A 27,368-nucleotide genomic window follows, 5' to 3' on the forward strand; every position below is an offset into this window, starting at 1 on the left:
ATGACGTCAGCTGGCAGCGCCATCTATGCTAAAAATACTGTAATGGCTTCCAAACTTAGAAAATGAATGACGGAGAGGGCCCTGGATCTCAGCACGCGGGACAGCTAGGCCCAGTGTCAGGGGCAATGGGGATGATGACAAAACAACAGGCAGACGATGTGGGCCAACGCCCGCAATATTCGATGCCAGGGATATTGCATTTTCTACAAACGGAATGGGCTCGTTTTGAGATGGAACGATCACAATGGGAAGTGGAGCGTGCAGAGCTTCAAGTAAATAGTTTATATTGTCACATGAACTTGCAAATCTTTATTTAATACTTTATGAAGATCATTATATGTTAATTGGGTGAGCAATACAATTTTAAGTCATGAAAGTATGAGATAAACAATGGTGTATCGTTTAACGTCCGCCATTTTTAATTTCAATATGGCGGTTTCATTTTTGACATTTTTTCAAACAAACAATGTAGAATGAGGTCAGTGTGAACACCTGTGTAGAGGAAAACATTTATCTTGATATAAGTGTCAATTCTTCGACATTTTGATTAAAGAAAGGTGACATGGGGTGACAAGGAGGGGGGTGTCGATGACTCACCTGTGGCTCTGAGCTCTCAGCCTCTGTACCACATGTGGGTTTATCAGTCTTATCTTTCATCCATATCTACCTAATACAAAGAGTAACACACCAGGAAGTGGAACAATGATAAGAAATTTAAGACGCAGAGCATCAACATGATTAAATGTGAAAATAAATTGTACCTGTATACTATTTAAATAAATTAGACCATGTATACATGCATGTGATAAATAAGAAACATCTTTTCCCCAAAAAAAGACAAAAAAAGAAATTTTAACTTACCTTATGCAGAATAAATAGTATGACACCTGTAGCATGATGTCGTGATTGTAAAGATGGCGAATTTAACTTGAATTTTTTACATTCCCCTTTTCTGTCATAAGTTTGTATATAACAATAATTTTTTCCATGTATTAACCTTTAAATATGTGTTGAATATTTTAGATTTTGAAAAATAATTAATACTTGATATGGCAGTTACTTAAATCTTAAATATTTTATGGTGGAGGAAGCAATTAGCAAATTGAAATTAAAATTAGATACACTGTTGAATATATATTAATTTCATCATGATTTTTTATGGAAAAAGAAAAAAATATCTTTACAAATAATCATTGATGGATGCTAACCAACTGTCTTTCTGTTACTTTCACTGAATTCGACAAAAATTAGTGTGAGAAGGTAGTCCTTTTGTGTTAAGTTTTTGTGTGGCTCTTTCTGCTTAGCCGATTCTTCTAACTAAATTCAACCATATCTTTCTGATAGTCATTACTCTTGAAAGTAAGATTACTCTATTCTGAATTAGATGTCCTACAACCTGTGTGCAATTCTTGTCAACGCAATAAATTGTACTTTAGGCATACTTATCATTTGAATCATTGATTGTCACAAGTGTAAACATCATGTCCCTGAAATCTTGTGAGATTTAGAGTTTCCCTTACTTTCCCACATATAAGAACACCTTAAAGAAAGAAAAACCCTAAATAATTGTGATGCTAAGTAATAGTAGAGTCTTTGTTTCCTCTTATTATGGATGTGGAAAAGATAATGAACATTGACAGCAAAAAGGTTTCTCTTGATTCAAGACTTTTTTGTTTGTTTATAATTTATAGAGTAGCTACACAATATGCTGCACAGAAAACAAGGTAATATTGTTAAATCTAAGATGAAAATTTCATGCATTTTGTATTTTTATTTAACAGGCAAGAATAGCCTTTCTTCAAGGAGAGAGGAAAGGACAGGAGAACCTGAAACAGGATCTGGTCAGGAGAATCAAGATGCTGGAGTTTGCTCTCAAGAGAGGTTAATCCTTAAAAAAAGAGAGGTAAGGGTTTTCAGGAGGGAGGGAGGGAATTTATTTTTTTTTTTTACCTTTTATTATTTGTTGTGTACTTTGTTTTATTTGAAACATAAATTATACACCGTCAAGTATCAAATGATTTGTTATCTATTAAAAGTCAAATTTAAAAACTTTATTTTTAAAACTAAAACAATTTCTTTACAAATCTTTTTAAAACAGTTTCATTAGTGTAATAATAAATAAAAAAATCTTAGAACCACAAAAAAAAATGCATTCAATTTTGTTAATAACATTAGCTATAGGTTTCAAAGACTTGTCATAAAAATAACTTGGGAAAAAGATGCCAAGTAATTTTTTAAATTTTTTTTGTACTACAGTTCAAAAGGCAATCCAAATATCACAAATTTTTTTTATTCACTTTTTATTTTTATGAAGATGCGTAAATGTTCGGAACAGAAATCCAATCCAACTTGGTCTGACAGGCTTTCATTTTGTCAAATCGCCACCTATATTCCCTATATCATAAATACTATGAAGAAAGCGTTTTATTGACAGGTGTTGTTTAATTTATGTGAGCTCAAACCCGACTTTAAAAAGCTATTTCCAAGAACGAACTAACTTGTAAAAAGCGATATCGGACATAAGACGGTAAAAAAAATATTTCCAATATTTTGCATTTTATTCCAAACAAACTATAAAGGATTTGCCAACATTTTTTACTGAAATATATTCTGTAATTTTTCATTAAGAACTTACAAAACAGCATGAACTAATTTTGCATTCAATTTTGTAAATGTTGGGTAATAAAAATTACCAATTTTATTTCAAAATGTACATGGCTCTAAAACAATTCACATTTGAAATTCATGAAATATTGACTTCAGAATATACAAGGCTTTAAATTAATTAACATTGACAATTTGTTAAATATTAACTTCTGCATTATATATTTGTATAATATTTTTGGATTTCTTTTTGATGTTGATTGGTTGCTGTTGTAGAGGATGGTGTAGATGGGGAAGTGCTACCGTCCGCAGGGAACGTGTCGTGGCGCCAAGGCCGACACCTCCTTAGACAGTGAGTGTGTCACCTGAAATAATCATATAAACCACGTGGTAGATTGCGTCAAGACAATTATAAAACATCATGATTCATGAATTGATGTTAACTTATATTTATTTTCATCCTAAAATGTGGTAGAGACAGCCCGTATATATCGTAACTAATATCTTTCTTTCTAGATATTTACAAGAGATTGGATACACAGATACAATTATTGATGTGAGATCAGCCAGAGTTCGCTCCCTTTTGGGACTTCAGGCTCATGCCGCGGAGAGTGAAGCTGAGGGGGCTCAGCCTGCTATTGTACAGATGAACGGAGACGTGTCCAATAAACGGGTCAATGATCAAGGAAAAGCAAGGTAAGCAAAAATAAAATAAAATTGTAAATTTAAATCCTGTTTTACTTCTAAAATCTTCACTGTCAGCTGTGTATGATACTTTAATCAGTAAATCTTATTAGCATGCGAGTCTTGCATCAAATTAATTATTTCTACATTTTACTAAAGAGTCTGCTACACTACGTTAAACTGACTTAATATTAATCAGCTGACTTTCTTCATTGCAAAATGTGTATTTAATGATGAAAGCTTTACATCTGTTTCGATGTTGATGAAAATTAATAGTCAACAATAGTCTCTATCATGTACGACAACTGTCCTGATTTTCTGATATAATCGTTCCTGAAGCTGTCTTTTGTGCATGACTGACTTTCTCTGTCAGGGGGAAGAAGGTGCCGGCTTCTCTGGTCGACTCTGCCCTCCTTGACAGCGAGGCTTCCGTCTTGGCCACACTCGACTTTCTGGGCCAAGATGGTGTGGAAGATGAAGATAATCTAAGGTACCTAGCACTACAGAGCTCAGAATAATCGGCATGTTTATATCTGGCTTAATCTCCTTCTACAACTGGACATTGTAAACTTTATTTATTACTTAGATGAGAGGGTGTTATTTCATTGATTTGCTTACTTTTACAGTGATGAAGATGATGGCTTGGCAGGAGATGATGAAGGAGAAGTCAAACACATAAAGAAACGACCAAAGGTATAAACACATAGTAATTATATAGATAACTACAGGTGTATAAAACACATAAAGAAAAGACTGAAGATAAAAACATAGTAATTACTACAGGTAGTTAAATAACTTTAAAACACATAAAAATGTAATGATCAGTTAGACAACTTTATTAAAAGGAAGGCAAAGTGAATGTTGAAAATTGTGCAAGACTGCCTTGATGACATTTACAAAATGTTATGACAGATGCATGATATCTTTATGTTACTAATAAATGGCTTGCAATGTGGAAAATTTACACATGATGTCAGTAAAGAATCAGTATATTTTTAATGAACATGATAAATGACCTGTATTGTTTACACCTTACATGTGATGTTGATAGATGCAGAACGTGGACAACATCGCAATGATTGACGATGACACGGAGACAGAGGAAGCCCTGGCTGAGTTTGACTTCCTGGTGGAGGAGGCGGAGAACGGAGCGGGAGAGGCTCAGAGTCATGGGGACGGACCGGAGTGGGGTAACGTGACATTTGTTTGGTGTTGAGTTAGCGTTAACACTCTCTCTCCCTCTGTCACGCTGCCGGAAATCTCGGCAGTGTGACACCTGTGTTACATTGTGTAGTATTTAGTTGAGTGATGTCATTGTGTATTTTCTAGATCTTTCCCTAATTTTTTTTTTTTTCGTATTGTTTCTACAGTCAAAGTAATCACTTCATTTTTGTTAATTTTAAAAATGTTTGATATTTTATGAGATAGTGTTTTACAAAGTGACTTGAGTTTGGAAGTTTGAGGACAGATTTGAACAGATTACTTTGTCGGGTTGTGTTCGTGACTAGTCACTGTTTTTGTTAATATTCACCCTTTTTTTGAATTTTCTTACTGATCACATGACCTTCTCCTGTCATAGAGAGGCTAAAAATAGAGTGGGGGATCTACAGGGATGTGGATATAGGCATGGATAGAGGTTCACTTGTATAGATATGATTAGGCACAGGTTGATAGAAAAATTAGTTAAATATCTGTATTTAACAGAAAACATTAGACAAAGTTATTTACAATATTCTCTTATCTTAGGTGCATGAAAAATTGGTAGGACACACAGTTTTGTGAATACTGTTAAATGATATATAAACACGTGTACATGTGTATTTCACATTTTTACACAATTGTGTAGGTTAGATTGAAGAGTTACAGTATATATACACTGTCAGTGTGTTTCGTAATTGTATAGTCTTGTTTCTCACTGTCATTAAGCATGTTAATTATAGTAATGATCACCATATACATACATGATAACCTTGAGGCTTTTCCTTTTAAAAATATTCAACCCACTGCTTTTAGGTAATTTTTCTACTATCATCAAATAATATGCTTAGTTATAACCAAAAACCTTTGATAAAATAATACTTATTTCATAAATCATGTAAATGGCACGATGATTTTTCTAAGCTAAATCCCATATCATTACATTTACCTTGCTTATACAATCTATGTCTTTACAACACTTGAATTTTGCTTGGATTTAAATACTGTTTCTAACAAATTGTCAGATTGCTGCAGAAAAAAAGTAGCCAAACAAAGCAAAAACAAAGGTGTACACTAGTCTGACATACATGTATGAAAGGATAAATAAAACATGAGAGGAATGGTGAGGGGGATTCAATACTTTCAAATATTTACACTACAAGCAGTAAAGGATAAACAATAAAAGCAAATACATGTAGAACATATAAGAAAGGATCCGAAATGAACAAAAAACCTTTTAAGTCAGAGGTTAACATGTATGTATATAGCACAGTATAAGATTCCAAACTCAAGTGACACAGTGATAGAGTAAATGATTGACATGGGTGTATGCTTTACACAGTGCAAAATGATAAGGACGAATGGGATGTGGACCAGCGACTTATAGATAGACTTAAAGACCAGTATAAGAAGGAGAGAAAGGGAGTTAAGTCAAGTAAGTCAACTCAAGTCTTATCAAGTTACAAGTCAAGTAAGTCAAGTCTTATTAAGTTCCGAGTTAAGCAAGTCAATTCAAGTCTTCAGTTCCCAGTTAAGTAAGTCAAGTCTTATTAAGTCAGGTAATCTCAAGGCTTATTAAGTTCTGATTTAAGTCAAGCAAGTCAAGTCAAATCTTATTACGTTCCCCTAAATTCTCTAAGCCAAATTTAAGACCATAGTTAGTAACAAGTCTGTCCAAAAAAAAATGCCAGGAAATTACCACTGATTGGTATACATCTGTTAAAAAAAATGAAATTCAGAACAGGAAATTACACTCTACATAATTAGTGTAATGAAGGAAATATGTTTTAAAATCTGTCCCATATTGTCCTTTTGATTTTTGAGTTAGTATGAAAACCTCTTTTTCCATTATGAACATACATGATATATTATGCTAGTAATCTAGGGGAGAATTTATAAGGGGAATTTAACATGCTTAATTTCAACATCTTGAAAAATTAAGCTATTCCAGAAACTAGTAGCACAAAAGGATTTTATATCGATGGATGTGAATGATTATGCATGCTACTGATCCTAGCTAAATGTTGTGCACCAAATTTACAGCAATACACTGAATTAGATTAATAATAAATGTTTTAATATTCATCAATTCCTTTCCTGCATGATGATATACCTGTTGTGTTTTAATCCAGAACATCAGATTAAAATGTACCAGTCCAGCATGATCAAATATCAATGTTGTACAAGCAGAAATAGATAAATGATAATCCCCCCTCCCCCTTCCCCCCACTGGAAGAAGCCCTTAGCCCGTGTCAGACAATCTATTCTTCATTCTGTTTTATTTGGTTTTAGGGTTTATGTAGAATAAGTATTTCAAAGTAGTATTTACAGTATTGGTAACCAGAAAAAAATTGCACAATATGGAATTGTTCAATTAAATCTTTTTTTAACCATAATTAACATAGTTTATTTCTTCGGCATCAATTGTACATCTTTATTAAATAAACTGGCTGTAAGAAAATTATAAGGAAATGCGAAGATGCCAAAAATTAATTGAAATTTGAAAGAAATAAGGTTACAAGGGGAGATAACTGCGATTATAAAAAAAGTACTATGTGCTGTAGGACCCAAGCGATCAGCATTGCAGCAAATGTTGGCCAATCTGGGATCGGACGAAGACGCTTTCTCCTCCCAGTCCTCCTCATATCAGAGTGGCGCCGCCTCGAGTCCCGAGAGGGGAAGTAACTCCCCGGGGTCACCAGGATCGAGTGGCACGGACGCGGATGAGATGGGTAGGCACATGACAGGAGAGGTGAAGGAGGGGCTAATTTCTCCTTCCCCCCGGAAAACACCCCCTAATTTACTAACTTTTCACTGCATTCTGATTCAGTGTTTTCAAATTTAGACTTCTTTTTTCTGCATTTGAAAATTTTTTGTAATTTTGAAATATTACATTGCATCCTTTTCTAAGCTTTTGATGTTGTTTAAATATTGACCAAGTATAAGACTGCTGTTTAAGTTTTGTTTGTTGCTACAAAATATTGTGTTTACCTAACATGTATTTGCTTTATATGAAAAGCATCTTTGTTGTTAAAAAACATGCAGTATCAATATTTGTGATGAAAATGATTAAGTTTGTTTATGGAAGAGAAATTCAGGCAGAGCTTATTTGTGGCTTACAATGTGAAGATTAACTTATACAGACACAGTTATTGATGAGGGTTAGTGAAGTTTTTTACGTGATTTCTATAACAGGTATCCAGGGAGGAACGTCCATCGCGTTTCCCTCAGAATCGCGAAAACAGATGATTGGTTCGGATCCGGACGATGAAAGTTTGGAGGATCTCGGAGAGTTAGCGGACCTAACGGTGAATAACGAGGCCGATCAAAACAATTACGATGTAAGTAAATCTTAATGTAATCATTGTGTAATAACGGTGAATAACGAGGCCGATCAAAACAAATAGGATGTAATTAAATCAATGTAATCATATTACGATGTAAGTAAATCGTAATATAAGGTTAGTATTTTGATATTTGGGATGATGCTAGGAGACAGAGTTAATGTGATTCTGTATTTATTTTTGGAATGTAAGGTAGGAGGAGAGTTTCATTTGTCTGTTGATTAGCATGTTCCACATTACAGTATTTGGTCAGCCCTGGTAACTGATACATTACATGAAAAGAATTTAATCTAAAAATATATTTCCATTTGGATGTATGATGACACATATAACAAATACATACAGTAGAAAACTAATTTCCCAACCGATCAGAATTATACATGTATATATGGTATCTGTTTCTTAGCTGTTTGGGGTAAGTGTCAAAAGCATGAAATCTGGATGACAGTTCTGCCTTTCTCTGTCATATCATGCATGGATCAGTTCAAAAAATTAAAATATGTCTTAAAAAAATATTCATGCATTAAAAATGAAACCAAGTGCATCACACAATGTCATCTGATCCTGAACTGTAGGTTAGGAGAGCTTTGAGAGGAAACTGCAACCTTTATTTTGAAAGATGATCAATGTTAAGAAATTGACACCATTACTTAAAAGTTTACATGACATTGCAAAATATACAGAGAAATAGTGATTATAAAGAGTTTGTAAAGCTTGTATAGATGTCAGTATCAGATAAAAATAGAATGTCACTTACTACCCGTATCAATGTCACTTAAAAAAAAGGTCAAGGAAGACCTTTAAACCATATTTTGTATTCAGCCTCTAAATATAACCATTTTCAATATTTAAAATGTAGTAAATACCAGAAGTGTTGGCATATGTTCAAGTTTTAAAACTGGTGTTCTGTTTTAAATTCTGCACTTGTAAATTGAACCTCACAGTGCATTTAAGAGCTGAATGAAAAAATTCATTTATGATGTCTGGAGACAGTTTTCGTAGCCCCTTGTGGAGCATTTAGTCATGATATTTTTAGCCCGCATACAATGAAACATTTTCAGTTGTTGTTATCAGGAATTTTGTCTTGGAACAGACTATTTTTTTTTATTTTTAAATCTCATTCTGATAAGAAGACCCCCCTCCCTATTTGACAATGAGCATTTTTACTTTCTACAACATGAGCAACCCTTCATTATATTTTGCTGTGGTGTACCCATCCTTTTCAGCATGAAATCAAGTTTCATAAAAAAAAAACTATGAGGACAGACCTTTTCTCTGTGTGAAAATTATTGGAAGGTCCATGTATGCAACAACCATGCATTATATGAATGCAGATTTCTTATAATATTTACTGTGGCATATACTTTAGTGCTATCAAAATAATGTTCAAAATATTATAGCTGACTATTACATATACTGTATCTAATCTTATACATAATAAATTCAGCAGAGAGGTACAATAAATGTTACACTCTGTGATATATACTGAAATATGAACTTGGATTAGATGCAGAAAAAAGCTGTGTATATCATGTACATATCAATCTTTCTGGGTGTACATGTTCTTAATTTCTACATCCCTGTTTCAGATATCATCTCCTAAGGAGGTTTATAGGAAAACCTGGAATGCCAAGTATACACTACGCAGGTACGTCAGCTTTGATGTTTGATGGTTTATGTTTTTGAAGCAGTTTGATTGGTGAATTCAGCTATTAATTGCATTCCTGGTGTTTCAGTCACTTTGATGGGGTGCGGGCATTAGCATTCCACCCTGTGGACCCCGTACTTATCACGGCGTCAGAAGACCACACCCTTAAATTATGGAACCTCCAAAAAACAGTCCCTGCCAAAAAGTAAGTCCTGATTGTGACAAAATCACACATTTATCCGAAAATCATATCAGTCGTGTGATAACTCTTAGTCTATGATTTTTGTTATTCTGTTGATTTTGATGTTTCAGAGCCACTTCATTAGATGTAGAACCAGTTTACACATTTCGTGCACACATTGGTCCGGTGTTATGTCTAGCGGTCAGTTCCTCGGGAGAGCAGTGCTTCAGTGGTGGTCAAGATTCTACAATCAGATGCTGGAATATACCCAGCTCTAACATAGACCCATACGATTCTTTTGGTTAGTAATTCTCCACTTCAGTTGCAAGTTCTAGGCTACATGTATAATTATTACATTGTATGACTGTGGTAATAATCTTATTTTCAAATTGCAGATCCAAGTGTTTTAAATTGTACGTTAGAAGGCCATACAAATGCAGTGTGGGGGTTGTCTGTACACAGTTCTAAGATGCAGCTACTGTCGTGTTCAGCAGACGGCACGGTACGACTCTGGAGTCCAGGGCAGAAACCACCTCTCCTACAGAGTTATACTGCAGATGAGGGTAGGTTAAAGTGTAGATTGTCAAATCAATCACCCCTCCTACAGAGTTATACAGCAGACGAGGGTAGGTTAATGTACAATTATGGACTGTTTAGAAGGGAGACATCACCAACTATCAGGTGCCCAAGGGTGACAACCCTACTCAGACCTGATAATTGGTGATGTCTCCCTTCTAAACAGTCCATGATAGTTTTATCATCCTGAAGAATCTAAAATAAATAAGAGTTATCTTGCTTAAGCCACTGTCATTTCATTCAAAGGGAGATAACACACTTGTAACCCTGCATGCTCACTTAAGCTATTTCATTGTAATCTGAAGGGTGACAAAAATTGTTACCCTGTGTGTGAGGGAGACATCATGAATTGTCTTAACTTTCTTACCTCACGTGACATGCTCTAAACCAATCAGATTGACTGTATAATTCTGAAGGACAATTATGTACATTGTCAAATCCATTAGGAAACTCCGCCATTGAAATAACTGGTGCTAAATCAAATTCTTTGATGTTTACAGCTGATGGTGTGCCAACTTCAGTAGATTTTGTTAGATGTGATCCAAGCCAAATGGTGGCTTCCTACTCCTCATCAAATACTTATATTTACGATATAGAGACAGCCAAGCAGGTGCTCTGTATCGACACCAAATCAGCCTCAGGTATGTTAAATGTATAGTTATACAATACTTACACAATACGATATAGAGACACCAAATCAGCCTTAGGTACAATATATACATACTCCTCATCCAATATTTAATACAGTTTACGTTACATAGAGAGATAATAATACACATCTAGATAATATTTCTGGGAAGGAAAAATTGTGTATACTGTAAATTTTGACAATTCTTGCAATTTACTTTGATTTGTGATGTTTTCAGAAGATGGGGGTACTAACCAGATAAACTGTGTGGTGAACCACCCCACCCTCCCTGTCACGATAACGGCCCACGAGGACCGCAACATCAGGTTCTTTGACAACACCACAGGTTAGTATCTATAATGATGGATTAACTCAAGATATACTCATACTGTTAGATTACAGTGTCTAAAATGACAGCTTAGCTCTAGATATAGTCACAGACCTGTTAGATTGCAGTATCTAAAAAGATTAATTTTACATCTAGTCCCAAACCCACATGTAATAGATTTACAGGTTTCCATCTAATGATAAAATAACTCTCTATTGATTTTTTTTCTCAGGAAAATTGATACACTCCATGGTGGCACATTTAAATGCTGTGTCGAGTTTAGCTGTAGATCCCAATGGTTTATACTTATTATCTGGAAGTAAGTATTGATTTCTTATTTTAAAATGTAAGGATGGTATTCTGTTGCAATGCAGTGCTATGTTATACAGCACTTGATGTTCACTAACTGTAAAACACAGTGCTTATGTGCCCAGTGAAAGCTTTTATTGTATTCTTTCAAGAAAATTTATTTGACATGATATGGTTGACTCGTGTATTTAAATTATTATAATTATCACTTTTTCCATTTTAGGTCATGATTGTTCAATAAGACTGTGGAACCTAGATAGTAAAACCTGTGTACAAGAAATCACCGCCCATAGGAAGAAATTCGAAGAGTCGATACATGACGTGGCATTTCACCCGTCAAAGCCGTACATAGCTAGCGCTGGTGCTGATGCCCTCGCTAAAGTATTCGTCTGACAGAGGAGGCGGACTAGAGACATGAAATTATACGGGAACTAGTTCATCATCCTTCATCTTCAGAGTCGTGGCCACGGGGGCTCCTCTGATGGAAGTAATCAAATATATCCAGCTATCGACACATCAGAGGGCGATGAATCATCTCAGCCATCGTGATCCTTCGTTAACTCTACACAAATCAGTTCTGCCAAACTATTGAAGGTGTGAGGATTTATAAAGGGGTGATATTTTGTTGCTTTATACGGCTGACGACGTCATGAGCCGGTGTGGCAGCCAGCTTGTGTGATAAAACTGTGAAAGCTTGTAAATGGAATTTGTACCAGCATGAATCGTATACGAGAGATTAAATGGAGCCTATCTGTCATGATATCTCTGAGAATCTCCAATATTTAAAGAGTTCTTGTGTATTTTTCTTATTGGATTTATTTTTCATGCTATAGACAATATTTTTTTTGTTTATTATCAAGTTCTGTAACTCAAGTACAAATGCAAAAAGAGCATTGTTGCATTGAAGGATTTTTCTCGGGGAAAGTTTTTGTACTTTACTCTCATTTATATGTATAAGGCTTGCAGATCTTCATGTCCACTGTTTACCATGCAGTTTCTTTGTGATATTTTTCTTCTGCAGAGATGAAATTTTTATATCAACTATCTTACATGTAAATTTAACAGTGTATTTATTATGAAATTATTTATAAACAAGAACAATAATTATGTAATATAAAAAATGAATTTTATTTGACAGAAGAGTGTGTATATGTATGAGTGAGAATTATTCAGTTCATATCATTGTAAATTAAGGCATCTGTCTACCTTATGAGGGCGTTGGTGATTTGCCCTTGGCAGATCATCTGCTTGGCAAAGCCATTGCCAGGGTGTTTGCGAAGTGTGAGATGGGTGTTTATTGTCTTGTTATGTTAATTTCCATCATCATTCAGATTGTAGAAAGGAGGTGCATGTAATCATTAATGACAGTGTTTACTTTAACATTAATTATGGTCAATCGTTACAAATACTGATAGAAAAGAAGATTGTATTATATAATTATATAAAGATTAATATATGTCTACCCATTTAAATTTATAGCTACATGAACATTTCTTAAGGAGGAATTATAGGCAGAAATAGAACAGTGAAGTTTATTTTATTTCCCCCACACATTACAAATTGTACAAAACACACGTTGCCAAAAACGTCAAGTAATAAATGCAGGTTTTATAGAGCAATACAGATTGTTTGTAAATTAGTGCTATTTAATTTCTTTAATCCATTTACTGGCATAGTTTTAGGCTGTACAGAATTTTGTATCAACAAAACACACAACATTATGATATAGAGATTTTTATGAGCTAACATTCAATGTTGGACTTCCATATTCCGAGTTTAAGTGGATATAATTTTTCCACACTGCAATAACTAGCCTGCCTCCTGCACGACTGGAAACTGAACAAACCGTGACATTGTTTGCAGACTGAGAGTAGGTGTGGTGCTGACATTGTGTACATAGTCCCTCCCCCATTGTATGCCAGTCCTGTAGTTTTGATCAGGTTGTATGATATGTTTTAATGTGTGTGTGTGTATATTGTCAATCAGAATTATACCACTATGTAATGTGCTTGAGGACATTTAAGGGATTATACATAGTCTAGTGTAGTCATTAACAAATCTAAACTCTCCCTCCCTCTCTCTCTCTTTTCTTTCTCATCTCTTTTGTTGTCTTAAGATTAAAAATAAAAACTTGTGAATGAATTATTGATTAATGGGGGGTTTCACATTATGATTCTTTTGTGTCATGCATTTTTTTCTTGCTTCTGATGAATTCTGTGTTCAGGAAAACTGTTGCGGACACTTTATGGTACAGCCATCCTCTGTATACATAGGCTAATAATAAACACATTTCTACAAGTATTAACCATGTTTTGTTTTATTTGTTAAATTAACAAAAAATACTATTAAAGTTGCTGATATATTATTGAGATATCACAAAAGTGAGGGCCATGAGACAAATTCTGTCCACTCGGTACCTTGAAGACTTAGTGTATGTTGTTTTACAGCAGGATTGTTTCAGTCTTCTCAATATCAGCACAAGGATTGATTGATTGCATATTGATTAATTCCCTCTAGAGAATTTTTCACTCATATGAAAACTTGCCGGTGAACAAATTTTAATTTTACTCGGCACTCAGGGCCATTGAAAAGTTAGTGATATTTTTGTGTTATATGAAAAAAATGACACGGAGAAAAAGTTTTAAAGCAAACGGAGCAACTTTCACTTCAAAGTGCGGAGTGCATGGCAAAGGAACAGTTGCTACCCATTTTTTGTCGAGAGGTCATGCCACAAGGATCATGATTGAGTAATGACCCTTCAAGTTCAAATAGTCATGACTTAAAGCTGAACATGTACCATGAACGGTTCAGCACAAGGAAGGGGCACATTTGTTTCCAAAACATATCTGCTTGAAAACTTGTGAACAAATTTACTTTGTACTTTCTCAAAGAAAAAAATGAGTTTCATTTTTGCTTTATATGAAAAAAATGCACTCAAAAGGGATGAAATTATCAAATTTGGAACTATGCAAAACAGGACAAAAACATCTTATTTTTGGTCAATACATTATTTACCAGAAAATGCCACAAAAAACATGTGATTGACCCTTCAAGTTGAAATAGTCGTGACTTAATTAGAACAATGCACAATATGGCGATGCTTCAGTATCAATATAACCATTAGGCCTTGCAATTCAGGAGATGTTTTAACCTGCATACATGTATTATTGCTGATCACCACGTTTTCTGGACATGGAATTGGCATTTATAAGCAGACAATGGGGGTTTATGTTATGTTGTAGTATACATCATCTTTACAAATCTTTCGTCAGACCCAGTATGGATTTCCATGTCACACTCTGGATATGGATGACTCCGTATTAGGTCCAAATCTAACTGTACAGGTTTAATTTCAAGTTACTGTAATTTTTCATCTTAAAAAAAACAAACAAACATTAAGATTCAAAACAAGAAATCCGGATTTAGATATTTTTTATTAATATGCTGTATCATGTAACAAAATTGGACGTCATATACAATGAAATTTAAAGACGGATGGTTGTCATCTCGCACACAAATTGTGTAGATCACAGTCATCTCTAAAACTCGTCTGACGAGAGATAAAATAATGATTGCTCAGGGTACACACTGTGCTGCCTATCGGGGGTCAGGCAAGCTAAAACAGGTGTGCTGCCTGTAAATGTTTCTGGTGAGCTGTGTAGCACTGAGCACTGCCCGACATACTCAAAATTCAAGGGGTGTGAGTAGCACTGTTGTCATTCATTGATCACTATAAAGTTTTTTTGGATGTTGTAACAACACACAACATTTTTTTTATGTTGTTGTGACACGTGACATTTGTTGATATCTCTGAGAAACACATCACAGATTTTTAGATGTTAACTGAACATGTATCACATGTGTAGAGTTACAGACACACTTCACATTAATATGTTCCTCACACATATCACCGACACACACGCCACAGCTAAAACTCCTTTTACACTAATAGTAAGGTCTTTGGGAATGCCCTTTGGCATCAACTGATTTAATTGGAAAGCACAAATGTCTGGATGATGAGATTCCAAGTTCCTACCACAGATAAAACAAACTGCTCACATCCTGGTAAAATGAAAGACTTCAGAATAAAACACTGTCTTCTGTTTCCAAATTGTCCTTTGTGTCCCTTCTGAATGACCTTGACAACTGACAAGAGCACTATATAAAGTTAGGGGACGACAGTCACGTTCTGGTCTGTCTTCCAGTTTGATTTGCATTGACTTTGATTGTAGTATTACTAATCTTCCATCAATGGTATTGTTCAATCACTATGCTCCATCAAATGTATTGATGGATCTGTATCTTCCATTGATGGTATTGTTTGATCATTAACTCTGACCACAGGTAATTGCTCAATCACTATCTTCCTCTACTGGTATGGCTTTTTTCCTTTTCTTTGGTCTTGGTTTAATTTCTTCATCCTGAATAAGAAATGCAATCAATCATTTCAGCACATATGTTCTGACATTACATTTTTTTTAGAAATGTAAACATGTTAAAAGAAAGTAAACTAAGACACTAGGAAATCTATCAAAGATTAAATCTTAACACAAAGGAAACACACCACACAATCATATACCGCTGTACATGTAAATGGTTTGCACTGTGAAATATTGGCCAGTAAAATGTGTCATATTTCTCACACAAGAATAAATTTTAATTTACGTTATTGAAATACATTGTATTAACAGGACTGCAATACAGGATACCGATCCGTTTCTTACCTCACTACTATCACCCGATCCACTACTGTCGTGGACGACCTTTTTGCTGATTTTCCGTGAGTTCCGATTGTCGAGCCCCATAGCTGCGCTGGCATTGGCTGCCTTTCTAGCTGGTACCCCACGCAACACACGTACAGATTTAAAGTCTGTCTCAATGTCGTCTGCTAATGCAAGCAGGTCACTGAATCTGAAGGAATATAAGAGGATGGTGTATGAAGTTCTCTCCAGCATATAGCCTTTATTAATACATCTTATTATATTATTTATTAACAAGTACATGTATGTAGAGAAATCAATCTTACTTTGTTTTCAAGGTTTCGTTGGACATTTGGTGAACTTGTTGCAGTGCATGCTGGATACTCTCATTGTTCAAAACTGTCAAAACAAACATAAAAGATTAAGGAACAGTGCGTTATGAACTAACGTCTTACAAGAGATTTATCTGTTAGGAACCAATGACTTACAAGAAATGTTTTTGCAAACTTGTCTCATGTGATCCAGATGTGACAAAATTTGTTCAATGCTGACGCCATCTTTCTTGGACCCTGCACTTCCAACCCTAAAATAGATCCAACAGAAGAATAAATGACTCAAGTAACAAAATATTCTGCAAAACGACCATGATCAATTCATGCTAACTTAGCACTCTAACCAAAAAAATTTACAAGGTAAACAAAATCAATAAAATTTGGTCTTTACCTTTGACGTTTCTTTGGAGTGCCATTCATTTTGGAGACCTGAGCCAGAATTATCTCTGCCAATTTGTCCTCATATTCCTGAGCCCAGTATTTCAGGATAGAAACCGTGAAGAAATCTGTCTTCTTAAAGTCTCGACATAGAATGGGTCGGATGAGATCAGATGAGGGCCTGAAATGTCCAGTAAAATAATATTAAAAAACAGTTGGAGCAAAGGGTAGAAACCGTTTAACTAGAAGATGTTATGTAATATGCATTTTTCACATAAACTTATTGTAACTACTCAGTCTGCATTACATGTATATATGTGGTAGACTTACCCTTCTTGTTTTAGTAGCACTAGTATACTGGACAATGCTTCTGCATGAGCTAGAAAACAAAAGACCAAGAACAGTAATATAACTTGCATTCAACTACATGAATGATGTTTTTTGAAATTCTTTCAAGATTACAGGTTCATGTCCATGTAAATTCAATTATAAGTAAAAAAAAGTTCATTTTGTTCAAACAATACATGTACATGTGTAGATACAAGATACTGGTGAGGAGATATATACCTGTATAGTCCAGTTTGGGGAGGACCGGCATGATGTAATCCACAGGGATGTTGTGGGCGGAGATTAACTGCCACAGGAAGTATTGTTCTAAGGTCTCCCACTCTAGGCTTCCATCTAAACAATAAATCAGAGCTGTTAGTCAGTGACATACTGTCTTCAATGGGTGCATGCAACTAAGCAAACACTGAGTTACTTTTGTAAATAAACATCGACTTGTATGTTAACAAACATGGACTTGCTTGTAAATTAATGAGCATGAACTAACTTGTAAGTTAATAAACATGGTCTTACTTGTAATTTAACAAACATGGACTTACATATACATATAAGTTAAAGTTAACAAACATGGACTTTTTGTAATTTTACAAACACTTACAAGGACTTACATACACATGTAAGTTGACAAATTGCCTTTTCTTGTAATGAACATAAACTTACTTAATATGGAAAGAAAGGAGTCCTTTCTAAACATTACAAGATGACCTTGTAAAATCTGGCAGATCAGTTCTTGTAGCTGTGAAAGAAAAGCATTAAATTACATGTTTATCTATTTTCTTCTTTCTCATAAATTACATTGACAGAGTATAAACTTTTAAAGTATTGACTGACCTGTGTGCCATCAATGGCTGATACGATCATGTGAAGGAGTTCTACATTTCCTATTGCTATGTTGGGAAACTGAAAACAAGAAACACAACATAAATACATCTTTTGATACACAAACTGAACAAATGGAAAAAAAACATCAACCCTCAATTATTCCGCTAGACAAAGCTCATTTGTTACAATAAATACTGTTGAAAACTTGAGATATTGATTATGTATATCTTTTTATTGTATAGATATCTTTAATGTATATTTTAAATTCTTACTAAAGTAAAGATATCTTAAATGTATATATATTAGGTTTTTACCATAGTAGAGATATTTATACTGTATATATATTGAAGTCTTACTATAGTATAGATATCAGGCATGAGGAAGGTAAACAATCGAACATCATCTTCTTGACATAGCTGAAAAACAGAAATATGAATTTTACATTACATTATCCAATATATTGTTTTTTTTTAATCTGTTAATATTGTTCTTTTTTAATCTATAGCAAGCATAGTTTTCATAAAATTTATTAATCACTCACTCACACATGGTAGTATACAATTACATGTGCCTAATACATATACAGGTATGTACCTGAGTACAGTAAAACTTGGTTATAACAAAGTCACTGGGACCTATGAAATTACTTCGCTTTATCTGTAATTCATTATATTAATATAAGAAATTTGTTAAATTTATATAACTGGGGATCCAAGATAACATCGCTATATCCATGAATTCGCAATATCTGTGTTCGTACTAACCAAGTTTTACTGTATTTCAGACACACCTGTATAATTTACCTGATACTACTTGTCTTACCTTCATGTCTCTCATTAAACATGAGGTCAGATCTTTGTTGTCCAGACTTTTACAGAAGTCCTTGTATGTGTTCATCTTCTCATCATTTACTTTGCTGAAAATGAAGACACATGGGATTAAATAGAGTGACGAGAAAGGGAGGTTATAACTGCCAATGCTGACAACTGTAGATCACAAAATTTCCGCGACACCTTATTTTCGCGAGATAGTCATTGACTCTTGATTAGCGAAACAAAATTTTCATGAAATGTGGTTATTTCTCTATATAATCTTAATGAATACTATTATATGCAAGAATTTAGTTTTCGCGAGCACACTATCTCGAGTAATTACGCGAAAATAGAGTTTTCGCGAATAAAAAGTGATTTTCAGTAAATCTTGCATACACACACGGTGCCAACAAGACAGGGAGGCTAATCAAACTGTAGTATAAACATCCCCTCAAACTTATCCCACTGATAATATCCTACTCTGTTTGTTGTATACCTCTACCTCTCTCTCATTCTCTTTTACTCAATAAACTTTCCTACCCAATTTGTCAAAGTACCGGTAAATGAGGCAAAATCCTATTCTGGCTTATTCCTTGTACATACAATACATTCTTTCTCATTCTATTTTTCTCCCCACAAACTTACCCGACTTTGATAAAGTAGAGGAGGTAGTAGCCTATCCTGGCCTGTTTATTGTACATTTCCCCCAAAAGCTGTAAGATGGGCTGCCTGTTTGGATCCTCCTCTGGCATAGTAGTTAAAAATCTACAGAAACCAGCAACATTTAACTTTAATTACAAGCTGAACTTAAACATGTGATGTCAAGTTCATGTACTGTTATGTTGTATAAATCTGATTTATTAAACACAGGGTTATCTTACCTAAACATGACAAATAAAGGTGATCCTATTGAATCTTCTATAGACCTGAAACAAAAATTCTTAAATCATATATAACTGAATCAAAAACCAGATAAATCTGTCATTTTTTTCCTAGGACATTACTTACTCATCATCGAGGTCTTTGGGGAAGAGATTGCTATTGAGTTGGCTGGACAGAATCTGACAAATGCACGCTGCTAACGGAACCGTCATATCCTGATCACACTCGTCCTGTAAAGAAATCAGAGAAAACAATAGGATTATTCTTATCTAAGTCAACCAATACAACAAATAACAATGTCAATTTACACTTAAAGCATAACTAATTCTGCTAAAATTTCATTTTTATAGGTCTTCTGCAAGAAAATAGTGACTGTTACAAAAGAATTCATTAGTGGGCAGATGATCTGCTTTAATGACATAATGAAAAGGCAATTGGATTTTGTAAATACACGACAAGAATCGATTATCAGATTTTGTGACATTCAGCAGCAAACTCAGTCCGCCCGTCACATGAATTCATCATCGATGATTTTAGATCATGTTTTGTAGAGTCAGATTCTGAACTTCTAACGTTCTAGAAAACTAACCAATCAGCAATGGCACTGCAGAGGAATATGTATCTCTGGGTGGGGTTAAAGGGATGAGAATGTGATATATTAGAAAGAAAAAAATCAGAATGAAAATTTATAAATCTGAAAGAAGGTGAGAAAAAAAGTCAGAGAGATTACTAAGGGGCACCTGTTAATCCTTACAGGGCCCTAATCAGGATAAACTGAACACTTATTTATTTACCTCTCTCAGTATTGTTTGTAGAAGTCTGTCCATCACCTCACACTGAATCTCCTGATCTCTGGAAATATTAAAACAGGTATAAACATACAGTATCACAGTAGTATTTAATGGAATAAAAAATCCCTTCATTTATTTTTAAATTATCCCTGTATATGTTTCTTACTTTTCGTCTCTGAGTTGGACAGTGTACTCGTAAATATCACCTCCCAGCTGTTGTAGATATTCGTCTAAATCCACTGCCTCATACCGAGTGTCTCGGATCGGTTGAAATGTACAGTCAGTTCGGAGCTTATCTGTTAAGATTAAAAAGTTCTCAAGTGAGACATACTAGAAACACAAAGCAAGCATACATTTTCCAACACCTTGGCAGATAATAAATGAGTTTAGAGGCTTACCTAGTGGAATATCATCCTCTTCGTCACTAAAAGCTGCGTCCAGATTATTCTCTACGTGATTCCCATTGTCTATTTCTATCACATCCTTGTTATTCAATGTGTCCTCTTTAACAACTGTTTAAAATGGAAAGTATCAATTGTACAAATTTCATGGCCTTTAAATGTTGGAAGACATCTACGTGTATATGACTATAAAATATTTCCACTACCTTCTTGTGAGCAGAATTCACTGAAATTTTCCCGAATGAGGATTCTTAATTCTTGGTCAAGTTTGTTGTTATCAAATAATGGTGACAAAGATCTGAAAAAATAAAAAAAAACATAGATAATTTGTGACAAAACCTCTTTAAACCTGGCATTTTATCATAAAAGTAATGTTGCTTTTTTTTTTTTTAAATAACTTGCAACCTGTCCATACATTTTAATGATATACTTTGAATATTTTAATGGTCTGCATAATTTAAAAATAATTCTGTATTTTTGTGGAATCTTTCATATAAATATAACAAGAGGCCCATGGGCCACATCGCTCACCTGAGCACTGTGGCTAGGAAAAAGTAGAAATTGGTTTATTATTGAAAAGTTTAAATCCAAAAGTAGTCCCATGACCAATCATGGCTTTGCTATTCTTGAGAAGAAATTTTTAAACATGTTCCTATATATTTCTATGCAAAAATTTTATTGGCCATTTTGGCCCCACCCTACCCCTGGGGGTCATGATTTGAACAAAAATGAATCTACACTACCTGGGGATGCTTCCATATTAATATGATCAATTATAGCTTTGCTTTTCTTGAGAAGAAGATTTTTAAAGAATTTTCCTATATAGTTCTATGTAAAACTTTGGTTAGCCATTTTGCCCCCCCCCCCCACCCCCCGGGGTCATGATTTCAACAATCTTGAATCTACACTACCTGAGGATGCTTCCATATTTATATGATCAATATATAGCTTTGCTTTTCTTGAGAAGAAGATTTTTAAAGAATATTCCTATATATTCCTATATAAAACTTTGATCTGCCATTTTGGCCCCGCCCTAACAAATATAACAAACTTGAATCTACACTACCTGAGGATGCTTCCATATAAGTTTCAGCTTTCCTGGCACAGTAGTTCTTGGGAAGTAGATTTTTAAAGAATTTTCCTATATATTTCTTTGTAAAATTTTGGTCGGCCATTGTAGAATGAAAGGGGGTCATGATTTGAACAAACTTGAATCTACACTACCTGAGGATGCTTCCATATAAGTTTCAGCTTTCCTGGCACAGCAGTTCTTGGGAAGTAGATTTTTAAAGAATTTTCCTATATATTTCTTTGTAAAACTTTGGTCGGCCACTGTGGCCCCGCCCTACCCCAGGGGGTCATGATTTTAACAATTTGATATCTACACTACCCAAGAATGCTTCCATATAAGTTTCAGCTTTTATGGCACAAATGAGAAGAAGATTTTTAAAGAATTTTCCTATATATTTCTATGTAAAACTCGGCCATCTCTCTCCGGGGGTCATGATTTGAACAAACTTGAATCTATACTACCTGAGGATGCTTCCATATAAGTTTCATCTTTCCTGGCACAGTGGTTCTTGGGAAGAAGATTTTTAAAACATACCACCAAATTTTTATTAATTCCCAATTATCTCCCCTTGAATGAGGGCGTGGCCCTTCATTTGAACAAACCTGAATCCCCTTTACATAAGGATGTTTTGTGGCAAGTTTGGTTGAAATTGGCCCAGCGGTTACTTGAATCAAGTCGAAAATGTGAAAAGTTTACAGACAGAAACGGACGGACAGACGGACTACAGACAAAATGTGATCAGAAAAGCTCACTTGAGCCTTCGGCTCAGGTGAGCTAAAAAGACAAATGTCTGAATTTTATCCCCCCACTTCTTTTTTGTGTTGGAGGTGATGGGAGGGGATACTTACTGTAGCACTCTCTTCTCCAGAATGACTTTCAGTGAGGTATAAATTCCTTGTTTGACTTGCTCATTTAATGGCAGACAAAAGTTTGGCATGATCTAAAATGAAAAAGAAGACTGACCTTTAATGAGATGCAATGCTTAACAGCTCTCTATAAAAAAAAACAATTGCTAAAAGTGCTATATTTGTCTCATTTTCAGAACAAGATTCCAATGTTTCTCTTGACTAGGTTTAGTTCCTTGGGTTTTAACCTACTGAAATACAGTACAAGTCTCATCCTGGGAAACCAACTCTATTTTTGAAACCTGACTATCAATACAGCGAACAAATATAATCATTAACTGTAAAACTACATGTATCAATTCCTTAGACACTTTTAAACACTAGATTATACGTACCCGGCAGAGAAAATCTAATAATGTAGCTGTAATGGCAGGATGAGGACGAATAGAATGAAACATGACTAATATTGCGGGCTCTGAAAAAAGATAAAATTCTAGTCTGAAATAAATTTTTAGTATTTCCTCTTCTTATCTACATTTAAAACTCTTCCTTAAATATGTGTACAAAATCTAGAATTACATCTGAAAACAAACTACAGCTTTATGTAAAATCAGATAGCAGGAAATTCCTTACCAATATTCATGATGCTATCTCTCTCGGGATCAAAAAACAACCAATCGTAGAATAATGCTAATTTGGCATTACAGGCTGCAACTGCTGACTGAAAATGAAAATTAACAGGTATTAAATACACAAAGCCATTTGTTGGCACATTCTGTACTAAATCCATTTTCTCTACAAAAAAATACTCAGCATGTTACATCCAACTGGATTTTTTTTTTTTAAGCGTATAAATTATTGACATCAATACTTACAGTACATGTGGTCAGCAGCCAACCAATGACAGCCCAGCGAGGGATGATTTCAGAACACAGAAGTTCATTAGGGGGGTGGAAAACGGCACAGATGTACCGAATCAGATCACAGCGCAGGGACTGACTCTCTGGGGTGGCCAGATACTGAAATAACGAGCAAAACTGTAATTACATGTACATATCACAAGGCTCAGGTCATAATAGATATGAACGAAACAGCAAAATTATAATAAAATGTGTCACACGGTGACACCGCAGTCACCATTAACAATGATTTTTTTTATTTTTTATTTTTTACAAATTTCAATAGAACAGACATTTTTGGTACTGAGCATTTGTTATGTAATCATTAACACTAGAGGTGTGTTTGTTATGTAAATATTTACAGTAAACAAGAGATACTGGTACAGTGAGTTTAATTTTTTTTGTTTCAATGCATTACCTGTCTCTGAAACCATTCCTGATATTTTTTGTGCTGACCAAATTTAACCTAAAATTCATAAAATACATAAAAATTAAATATATGTTTACATTATTTCTTCCATAGAAATTCACATCATATTTTTTATTCTTTAACAATTCTCAAGCTTTTTATAAAGTATATATGTAATGATGAAGACTTGACTTGGAAGTGATATTATTAGACTTGACTTTAATTTTACCTTTGTGATGAGGAACACCAGTTTGTTTTCCATGTCTGGAGTCAGTCGACTTATCAGGTATTTCCTGGACGTCCGTGTGTGCATCAGCTGTTGGACTCCTACAAAACACAATCACATCATGACAGAACATCATCAGACCATGACAGAACATAATATCAAAAGCTGAAACTAAAACCTGAACATTATGACAAACTAAATTTAAGATCTGACATTTCTAGCATTTTAAGATATACACTACATACCAGTAAATGTTGGACAGATTGCTGAAGGATTTAACATAATATCTCTCCACAGTTTTTCAAACTCTGGGATTCTTGCGACATTTTGTAGAAGACGAACTAAATCTCTCCCCACTGCTTGACAATCTGTCCACTGCAAAATAAATTACAAACAAAAACCACATTGTATAGAAACAAAATGAAAGATTTTTTGTGTGTAAAGTTTGTCAGCTGTGATGTATTTCATACCTTCTCTCGTAGAATGGAAATACAAAGATCCACCTCCTTCTGTCGTAGATTTACAAACATCTGTCCGTTGTGATCAACAATCACCCGGAGATACGTATATACAACCGTGGACAGTAGATTGGGGAATTTGTCCAACCAAGGTCTACAAATAACAAAAAGGTTATTCATAATTTTTCTATTTAAAAGTTCTTTAAAATTAAGAAAATGTTTGTTCTCCCACAATTCAACATTTCATGATAGAATCAATTTTTAATTTAGTCAAGATTAAACTTTCCAAAGTTCTTTTGAATTAAAAAGTTTGTATGACATGGCATGTATAAATTTGTGTATTATTTGTGTGTCAGTCTATTTGAAGTAAAGCATCCACTAACCTATTCTCAGTAAATATGTCCACCATGACTTCTGTTAACCAGATATTCTTTGGGGTTATATCACCACCTTAATGTAGAATAGAAGCATTGTTAAATCTTATTAAAATTATCAATTAATTTTTTCTTTGAAGATATTGGTCTATTTACTGATCTTGACTAACCTGCTATCTGTCTGATAAGACTATGACACACACTGTCTGCTCCAATAATTCCATTCTGTATCAGCTCCTTACATAACCATACAATCTGAAAAAGTTACATTCTGTTTGAAAACAATGTAATAGACACTGATAAATTTGAAAAATGAATTTGTGTTATCTTTTTTTTTTCCTCTGGAATTTTTATAAATTTATTTGGTTGTTTACATACCTGTGATCTTGTGTTGTCCAACAGCTTCAACCATTTCTCAAAAACAACTTGATTGGTTTTAGTCAATACAATGGTGAGGCCATCTCGGCTAACCAAAGTCATGTCTCTGTAATGCTTTAACAAGAAAAAGTTTATCTTAATTAATATCACACAACCAAGAAGTGTTATCAATCAAGCTGAAAATGATACAAGCAGAACTACCAACCTTTGGTGCCATTTTGGGATCCGTAAGAATCCCATATAGTAATCCCAACTGAATTTCTTCATGTTGTTGAGTTCCACGGCATGCCTAAAAAGAAAATAAAAAATAAGTTAGTCTCAAAAAATACCTATAATACACTTTTGGATATAAAGAACATGGATTATCAGGAAATTGTGTTTATAAGGAACTTTTTTTAGATGTTTTCATGATGTTGCTTAAAGAAACTTTAGATGCACATGTAAAGAAACAAAATTAGAGGTGACTGGTCCCTGTAACTTTCTTATAACAGAGTTTTACTTCAGTCTTCACAGCTTGATTCCATTCTGTGTCAGTACTTACATAGGAGTTAAGTGCATCGTTTGCTTCTCTCTCAGACAAACTATTCTGAATTCCAATTACTGTATTGTAACATCTCTCCAGTTTCTGCAATATCATTTGAATAGTTAGAATTTTAAATTAGAAGACATATAAGTCAATTCTGTTAAGAGAGTTACATTAAGTAATACAGTAGACCTTCAGATATCCAGATGCCAGATATATCTGGATGCTTCAGTATTCAGACAATTTTTCATCGGAATTAAGAGTGCAACGATAAACCGAATGACGGTATACCGCGGTTTATTTTTCCACAGTTAGGTTCACGATACATGAAACTGATATAATATTATGGTTCGGTTCAATTGGTCCGTAATTCTAGTGTTAGTGTTATGAGCATTTTATAAAACTTTTGAGTTTAAAGTATATGATAACAAATGTCTGACTTTTTAACCCAATATGTCATGTATCCTGATACGTATTGTACCGTGAACTGAATACTGTGATACGTATCGTATCATGGGGTAGCCATAGTATACCATTGCACCCCTAATCGGAATGGAATTTTTTAATGTTACTTTAATTGTCTTGTTTAACCGATAACGCAAATTATCACGCACATATCAAGACAAATTAACTAGGAACCAAAGCGTCCAGATAAATGAGGCTCCACTGTACACTCTATATATAATTACATAAGTTAAGATTCCTTATCATTTGTCAAAGGCAGAAGCATGTCTATGATTTATTTAACTTACCTCATTTACTTCATCTTTAGGTTCCAAAACAGAAGTCACCACAAGTTTACAAGGTGACAATCTTGCAGCTTGTTCCATTCTTCAATACAAAACTTATTTAATTGGACAGTCACCTCTGGTAAAATTACTTCAACATTATGTTTCAACTTCATTCATATTCCTCTATATACAAAGGGAGGTAACTCGAATATATTTAACTTGTCCGCCATATTTGTTGTCAATACTTGCGTTTTATACACTTGTTGGGCTAAAATGCATCACAAAATGTGAATGTGACCACTCAAATTTTTTCGAAAAATCTCTATGAATGATGTATGTGATTTTCAGATCAATAAAAACGGGTATTTTTGTCTAAAGTTGCGTTTCTTTCCAAGCTCTACTTCCTTTGCGTGCGCGTATCGTATTTGGGTTGATAATGTCGTGACGGCATACATTTCTAAAAATACGTTGTATTTATCAAGTATTAAATT

General features: G+C 34.3%; 2 protein-coding genes across 3 annotated transcripts; one reads left to right on the forward strand and one right to left on the reverse strand.

The window, feature by feature from the left end:
• Nucleotides 1-2: 2 nt before the first annotated feature.
• On the forward strand, nucleotides 3-13,804 carry LOC134245202 (striatin-3-like). Its single transcript, XM_062727478.1, has 18 exons — nucleotides 3-272; nucleotides 1,782-1,881; nucleotides 2,881-2,956; nucleotides 3,121-3,300; nucleotides 3,662-3,778; nucleotides 3,915-3,981; nucleotides 4,340-4,478; nucleotides 5,828-5,920; nucleotides 7,050-7,217; nucleotides 7,681-7,826; nucleotides 9,419-9,477; nucleotides 9,566-9,682; nucleotides 9,790-9,959; nucleotides 10,054-10,221; nucleotides 10,735-10,875; nucleotides 11,101-11,208; nucleotides 11,423-11,509; nucleotides 11,723-13,804. Exons 1-18 carry the CDS (start codon nucleotides 63-65, stop codon nucleotides 11,890-11,892), a joined length of 2,316 nt encoding a protein of 771 aa, XP_062583462.1. The 5' UTR covers nucleotides 3-62; the 3' UTR covers nucleotides 11,893-13,804.
• LOC134245248 (integrator complex subunit 3-like) lies at nucleotides 3,588-27,355 on the reverse strand. Of its 2 annotated transcripts, XR_009987374.1 has the most exons (33): nucleotides 26,899-27,355; nucleotides 26,165-26,248; nucleotides 25,829-25,912; nucleotides 25,624-25,737; nucleotides 25,416-25,500; nucleotides 25,255-25,321; nucleotides 24,884-25,025; nucleotides 24,659-24,788; nucleotides 24,417-24,514; nucleotides 24,197-24,244; nucleotides 23,755-23,898; nucleotides 23,513-23,600; nucleotides 23,275-23,354; nucleotides 22,883-22,974; nucleotides 21,169-21,260; nucleotides 20,960-21,073; nucleotides 20,728-20,857; nucleotides 20,565-20,622; nucleotides 19,897-20,000; nucleotides 19,770-19,814; nucleotides 19,534-19,653; nucleotides 18,899-18,992; nucleotides 18,433-18,492; nucleotides 18,086-18,154; nucleotides 17,915-17,990; nucleotides 17,477-17,590; nucleotides 17,240-17,288; nucleotides 16,923-17,090; nucleotides 16,688-16,782; nucleotides 16,526-16,598; nucleotides 16,224-16,410; nucleotides 15,651-15,920; nucleotides 3,588-3,598 (listed from the first exon to the last, which is right to left on the reverse strand). XR_009987374.1 is itself a non-coding variant. In XM_062727543.1 (32 exons), the coding sequence occupies exons 1-32, from the start codon at nucleotides 26,974-26,976 to the stop codon at nucleotides 15,852-15,854; spliced, it is 3,051 nt and encodes a 1,016-aa protein (XP_062583527.1). In that variant the 5' UTR covers nucleotides 26,977-27,355; the 3' UTR covers nucleotides 14,915-15,851. The 2 variants fall into 2 exon arrangements, 1 of the variants encoding a protein (XP_062583527.1); XM_062727543.1 differs by lacking the exon at nucleotides 3,588-3,598 and having other exon boundaries at nucleotides 14,915-15,920.
• Nucleotides 27,356-27,368: the final 13 nt, after the last annotated feature.

This window comes from Saccostrea cucullata, unplaced genomic scaffold, assembly GCF_032062105.1.
Source record: "Saccostrea cucullata isolate Sc308-1 unplaced genomic scaffold, CSIRO_AGI_Scuc_v1 ctg2001, whole genome shotgun sequence".
NCBI lineage: Eukaryota > Metazoa > Mollusca > Bivalvia > Ostreida > Ostreidae > Saccostrea > Saccostrea cuccullata.

Bases quoted from the DNA above. Each gene is read 5' to 3' on its own strand.
- LOC134245248 (XM_062727543.1), bottom strand. From the start codon at position 26,976: ATGGAACAAGCTGCAAGATTGTCACCTTGTAAACTTGTGGTGACTTCT. The intron at 18,493-18,898 runs GTAAGACAAGTA...TCTGTTTTTCAG, and splicing joins GTTTAATGAGAGACATGAAG to CTATGTCAAGAAGATGATGT. The intron at 16,783-16,922 runs GTAAAGACCAAA...GATCTATTTTAG, and splicing joins ACTCCAAAGAAACGTCAAAG to GGTTGGAAGTGCAGGGTCCA.
- LOC134245202 (XM_062727478.1), top strand. From the start codon at position 63: ATGAATGACGGAGAGGGCCCTGGATCTCAGCACGCGGGACAGCTAGGC. The intron at 3,982-4,339 runs GTATAAACACAT...TGATGTTGATAG, and splicing joins ACATAAAGAAACGACCAAAG to ATGCAGAACGTGGACAACAT. The intron at 10,222-10,734 runs GTAGGTTAAAGT...TGATGTTTACAG, and splicing joins GAGTTATACTGCAGATGAGG to CTGATGGTGTGCCAACTTCA.